Source organism: Babylonia areolata, chromosome 23 (genome assembly GCF_041734735.1).
Source record: "Babylonia areolata isolate BAREFJ2019XMU chromosome 23, ASM4173473v1, whole genome shotgun sequence".
Classification (NCBI taxonomy): Eukaryota; Metazoa; Mollusca; class Gastropoda; order Neogastropoda; family Buccinidae; genus Babylonia; species Babylonia areolata.
Genome location: NC_134898.1, coordinates 4,163,306 through 4,170,111, shown reverse-complemented (window position 1 = coordinate 4,170,111; position 6,806 = coordinate 4,163,306). Strand labels below are relative to the sequence as shown.

Below are 6,806 nucleotides of genomic sequence, written 5' to 3'. Positions count from 1 at the left end.
TTTTAATATATCATTCTTCTAACGTCGTCATTATGTTGGAAATACTGGGGGAAAAAAAGTCATTAGTGCGAGACATTAGAAAATCGAAAGAGTTTAGGAGTTTCGTTCTCGCTCGCGCATGCAAACACTCGCACACATACACGCAAAATTAACACACAAACATACATACGCAAGCAAATACACACACACACACACACACACACACACACACAACACAACACACACACTCGGTACACACGTCTATGTTTTTGGTTAAAATTTGCTCAGAACAGTACAGTGCTTAACAAAGTGTTAATAATCTCACGTCACATTTTTTCTAAACTCTCTGGTTTATTCTTTCACTCTTCTATGTACATATCACAGGGTGCAAAAAAAATATTCCCTATATTTTACACAGAAGAACACATTTCAACCACATATATATATACATAGATGCATACATAATTATATACACAGTTACATATATTAATACACGCATACACACAATCATACATACATGCATACATACACACACACATGTACACACATACATACGCACATGCACACACATACATACATACAGACAGAGATATGCATAGATCTGCATAGGTATGTCATTAATGCTCGTGTCTATCCACACATGAACAAACACACATCTTTTATAGATTTTTTTTTTTTGCTGAAAATTAATGATAAACACAAATTCAAAAAGATAATTAGGCTCAAAGAAACAAACCATTTTACACAAATATTCTCCATTGCGTACTTAAAAATTGTGAATGTAATGCATTCGAACAGTACTAGAAAAAAACCATTTAAAACCAGTTTAAGCAACAACAACGACAACAGCAACAGAGCAACAAAAAGAAGCATTTTAAAAACAGTCTAAGCAAGGAAGTCTGTTTATGATATTAAAAATGGATGACCTTCACCTTCCTTTTTAATGACAACAACGGACAAAACGGATTTCGCTGCGAGTGTCTGCACATGGGACTTCTCCTTCTTCTTCTTCTTCTGCGTTCGTGGGCTGCAACTCCCACGTTCACGTTCACTCGTATGCACACGAGTGGGCTTTTACGTGTATGACCGTTTTTACCCCGCCATGTAGGCAGCCATACTCCGTTTTCAGGGGTGTGCATGCTGGGTATGTTCTTGTTTCCATAACCCACCGAACGCTGACATGGATTACAGGATCTTTAACGTGCGTATTTGATCTTCTGCTTGCATATACACACGAAGGGGGTTCAGGCACTAGCGGGTCTGCACATATGTTGACCTGGGAGATCGTAAAAATCTCCACCCTTTACCCACCAGGCGCCGTCACCGTGATTCGAACCCGGGACCCTCAGATTGACAGTCCAACGCTTTAACCACTCGGCTATTGCGCCCGTCTGTACATGGGACAATATAGAATGTTATTACTACTACGAGTATAAAGAAAATGGATATAACAAGGAATAAAGAAAATGCACACAGTCATTATAACAACAACAACCACAACAACCACACACACGCAATGACAACCACACACACGCAGTGACGCAGTGTGTGTGTGTGTGTGTGTGTGTGTGTGTGTGTGCCGTGGAAGCTGCGATACGTAGACTAGAAATGAGTGTGTGGAGGAGGGGGTAGAGGAGGTGCAGGGTAATGTGTGTGTGTGTGTGTGTGTGTGTGTGTGTGTGTGTGTGAGTGTGTTGGAGCTCATATACGCTTATATGTATTTGACTGTGCTTTCATATCTGTGAAACTGCATGTTTGGTGCATATCTGTTATGCATGTGTGGGTGTATGTGTGAATGTGTGTCTTCATGTTTTACATTTATTTGCTTATTTATCATGATTGTTGTCTTATTTATTTATTCATTATTATTATTATTTATTATTATTATTATTATTATTATTACTACTACTACTACTACTACTACTACCTTTTTCTATATTATAATTATTATTTATTTATTTATGTAAGCTTATCTATTATTTATTCACCTTTTTTTTTTCTCAAGGCCTGACTAAGCGCGTTGGGTTACGCTGCTGGTCAGGCATCTGCTTGGCAGATGTGGTGTAGCGTATATGGTTTTGTCCGAACGCAGTGACGCCTCCTTGAGCTACTGAAACTGAAACAGTGACACACACACACACACACACACACACACACACACACACACACACACACACACACCTAAACGCGGTTCCGAAGCCATAAAACCATAGCAATGAAACCAACGATCAGAAACAGCATTTTAAACGAACAATAATGATTAGTCTCCAGCGCCAAAACTTTGCGCGCTTTTAAAAACAGTGCGTACAGCGCGCCTGACACGAAGACAACCACCAACCAATGCCGGCAGATCCACAGCAAATACAACAGCCCCAAGACGGTGGAAAGCAAAACCAACGCCGACACGCACATGACACACACAGAAAGGAACCCGAAGCGGACAATGGTCAGTCCTTTCTTGCCCTTCTTCGCGTTAGTACCACGAGTTCTCTCGTAGATAGTCACACATGCCAGGTACAACGGCGCGACGGCGATCACCAACAGAGCTAGTGCCGCCAGTAGGAACGGCAAGAGCACGGCTCCCAACACTTTGGCACCTGAAAACACACACACACACACACACACACACAACACACACACACACACACACACACAACCAACTAATCAACACCAAGTCAAAGTCTTGATTTACGAAAGAAATAAATAAGCAAGAAACATGTTTAAAAAAAAAAAAAAATCTTCTTTATTCTTCTTGATCATAGAATAACGAGGCCAGCAAAGCGAAGATAAATTGAATTAAATTCTTTGATTTTTGAAGGAAAAAAATAAGCAAGGATAATGCTTTGAAAAAAATTTTTTTTTTTCGTTATTATTAATTCTTAAATGTAATGGAAATGATAATACAATGAGGCTGGCGTTGGAAAGAAATAACTAACAACAATAAAGGGAAGTAAATCTCTCGACGGGCGCCATAGCCGAATGGTTAAAGCGTTGGACTTTTCGATCTGAGGGTCCCGGGTTCGAATCACGGTGATGGCGCCTGGTGGGTAAAGGGTGGAGAATTTTACGATCTCCCAGGTCAACGTATGTGCAGACCTGACAGTGCCTGAACCCCCTTCGTGTGTATACGCAAGCATAAGATCAAATACGCACGTTAAAGATCCTGTAATCCATGTCAGCATTCGGTGGTTTATGGAAACAAAAACATACCCAGCATGCACACACCCCGAAAGCGGAGTATGGCTGCCTACATGGCGGGGTAAAAACGGTCATACACGTAAAAAGCCCACTCGCGTATATACGAGTGAACGTGGGAGTTGAAGCCCACGAACGCAGAAGAAGAAGTAAATCTCTCCATTTACAAAGACCCGTCTCTGATTGCTGGCGTGTGTGCGCATGTCAAATGATCGGTATAAGGACGCAAGTCCAGAGTATCAGTTTGTTCCGATGAACCTTGTGAGCTTAGCTGAACCGGGAGCATAAGCAAGCATTGATTTGAAGTACCCTGTAAATGAGTTACTTCTCTTTATTGTTTTTTTGTTTTGGTTTCTTTTTCTTTTCTTTTTTTTTTTTTAACATCCAGCCCTCGCCCTAATGAGAGGGTAAAGAAAAAGAAACAAATTGTGAGCAAAAGAAGAAGAAGAAGAAGAAGAAGATCAGTAGCACATACATTACTGCAATCAACCTTTCTCCTTCCCGATTTGTTCACCCTCAACCCTCAACCTTTTTTTTTATGTACGCTTATAGTTGACTTCATCAAGTTTTTTCGCCTTATATATATTATAATTAGTAGTAGTAGTTCTTTTTTTTTAATGTATTTATCTATTATTTATTCACACACCCACCCCCCCAACCCCCTTTTTTTCAAGGCCTGACTAAGCGCGTTGGGTTACGCTGCTGGTCAGGCATCTGCTTGGTAGAGGTGGTGTTGCGTATATGGATTTATCCGAACGCAGTGACGCCTCCTTGAGCTACTGAAACTGAAACTGAAACTCACCCTCAACTGCCATCCCACCCCTTAGCACCCCCACTCTCCCCCGCTCCCCTCACAAACACACACACACACACCTGACTCACACACAAACACACATGCGTACACACACACACACACACACACACACACACACTGACTCTCTCTCTCTCTCTCTCTCTCTCTCTCTCTCACACACACACACATACACACTGACTCTCTCTCTCTTTCTCTCTCACAGACTCTCTCATCTCTCTCTCTGTCATACACACACACACACACACACACACACACACACACACACACACACACACACACTACAAAAAAAAAACAACCCAAAACTACACCCCCTTTCCCCGACTCACCCAAAATGAGACCTTTCACCGTTTTCCTGGTGAGGGGAGAGGAGGGCCAGAGAGAGCCGGAACAGCCCAGTGGGGTCCACTTCCGGCTGTGGTCGCCCAGAAAGAGGCGCTGCAGAACGGAGGTTCGAGCCCTGTGGCCCTGGAAATTGTGGCCACACTGGTAGCAGAAGTTGACGCCACACCTCGCGCACACCATTGAGTTGCAGCCTTCCGAACGCTGTATGTAGGTCTGAAACCATGTTATATATGGATATATATATCAGTGGAGTGATGGCCTAGAGGTAAGGCGTCCGCCTTGGAAGCGAGAGAATCTGAGCGCGCTGGTTCGAATCACGGTTCAGCCGCCGATATTAATTTTTCTCCCCCCCTCCACTAGACCTTGAGTGGTGATCTGGACGCTAGTCATTTGGATGAGACGATAAACCGAGGTGCCGTGTGCAGCATGCACTTAGCGCACGTAAAAAAAAAAAACCACGGCAACAAAAGGGTTGTTCCTGGCAAAAATTCTGTAGAAAAATCCACTTCGATAGGAAAAAAACACACAAAAGACAACAACAAAAACCGGGGGGGGGGGGGGGGGGGGGGGGGGGAGCTGTACTATAGCGACGCGCTCTCCCTGGGGAGAGCAGCCCGAATTTCACAGAGAGAAATCTGTTGTGATAAAAAGAAATACAAATACAAATATATATGAATGAGACCACTTGTACGTGGAATACGCAAGGAACCTATCTGCACGTGGGATAAGTAAGAAACCTCTTTGTACGTCTGATACATAAGAAGCCTAGCGTATGTTGGACATGTAAGATATCTACTTGTATAAGTTGGACACGTAAAGAGTCTACATATGTGTACGTCAGATACGTAAGGAGTATAACTTTACGTCGGATATATTAGGATCCTACGTGTACGTCGGATACGTAAGGAGTATGGTGGTGGTGGTGGTGGTGGTCATTAAGGATGACTGATGACTTGTGCGATGAGTTTGTTTAAAGTGAAGAGGAGTTGCACAACGTCGACCTCACTCTCTCGTCCGGGTCCACCAATTTCCAGTGGCAAGACTAAGTCGAGACCACCGAAAGGCTATCTTGGTCATCCACTGCATCCGTGCTCATCCTCCAGTCGTCTCGACTTGGTCTTGTAAGGAGTATACCTATACGTCGGATGTACAAGAAGCCTGCATGTGCGTTGGATACAATAATTATGAGGAGCCTACGTGTACGTGGAATACATGAGGAGGCCACTTTACATCGGATAAACAAGAGGCCTACTTGCACATGGGATAAGTATGGAGCCTGTTATGAAAGTGGAATAAGTAAGGAGTCTACTCGTTCATCGGATACACGAGAAAGCTAAATTTCAGTTTCAGTTTCACTTTCTCAAGGAGGCGTCACTGCGTTCGGACAAATCCATACACGCTACACCACATCTGTTGAGCAGATGCCTGACCAGCAGCATAACCCAACGCGCTTAGTCAGGCCTTGAGTGCATGCTTACATATTTGTGTACCTATGAAAGTGGATTTCATTTTACGTAATTTCGCCAGAGGACAACACTCTCGTTGCCATGGGTTCTGCACACGGGACCTCGGTTTATCGTCTCATCCGAAAGACTAGACGCTCAGTTTGATTTTCCAGTCAAACTTGGGAGAAAGGGCGAGAGCGGGATTCAAACCCACACCCTCACGGACTCTCTGTATTGGCAGCTGAGCGTCTTAACCATTCTGCCACCTTCCTCCTGAGAAAGCTAAATATAATCATATATATATATACTTTCGCGTTGGATATCTAAGGAACCTACTTGTACGAGGGATATGTATTGTATTGTATTGTATTGTATTGTATTACTCTTTTTTTGTCACAACAGATTTCTCTTTTTGAAATTCGGGCTGCTCTCCCAGGGGAGAGCGCCACCCTTTTCGCATTTTTTTCTTGCCCGCAATTTTGTTTTCCTATCGAAGTGGATTTTTCTACAGAATTGTGTCAGGGACAACCCTTTTGTTGCCGTGGGTTCTTTTACGTGCGCTAAGCACATGCTGCACACGGGGACATCGGTTTATCTTCTCATCTGAATGAATAGCGTCCAGACCACCACTGAAGGTCTAGTGGAGGGGAAGAAAATACTGGCGACAGTGCCGGGATTCGAACAAAGTGCGCTCAGGTCCTCTCGCCTCCTAGGCGGATGCGTTACCTCTAGGCCATCACTCCACACATGACATGTGTAACAAGTAACATAAAGAGCCTATACGCACCTATACACATAAGAAGCCTACTTGTACGTCGGAAATTCAAGGAGCCTACGTGTACGTCGGATACATAAGGAGCTTATGAGAAGCCTACCTGCACGTGGGATAAGTAAGAATGCATACTCGCACGTGAGGGTACATACCATCCTCCTTGCACGTGGAGTCAGTAAGGGGCCTACTCGCACATAGATAGTTAAGGAGCCTATAATCATGTACTTTAACTCTCTCCATACGAACGGCGAAAGAGAAG

The 6,806-nt window shown here is 43.5% G+C and overlaps 1 protein-coding gene across 2 annotated transcripts in view; it reads right to left on the bottom strand.

Moving 5' to 3' along the window:
* Positions 1-6,806, bottom strand: part of LOC143297932 (E3 ubiquitin-protein ligase RNF217-like) — a 14,311-nt gene continuing 7,505 nt past the window's right edge. For both annotated transcript variants that reach the window (XM_076610524.1, XM_076610525.1), the window contains exons 3-4: positions 4,315-4,543; positions 1-2,576 (exon numbers count right to left, since the gene is read on the bottom strand). In XM_076610524.1, the coding sequence (XP_076466639.1) occupies positions 2,161-2,576; positions 4,315-4,543 (645 nt within the window). In that variant the 3' untranslated portion in view covers positions 1-2,160. The remainder of the gene's footprint in view (positions 2,577-4,314; positions 4,544-6,806) is intronic.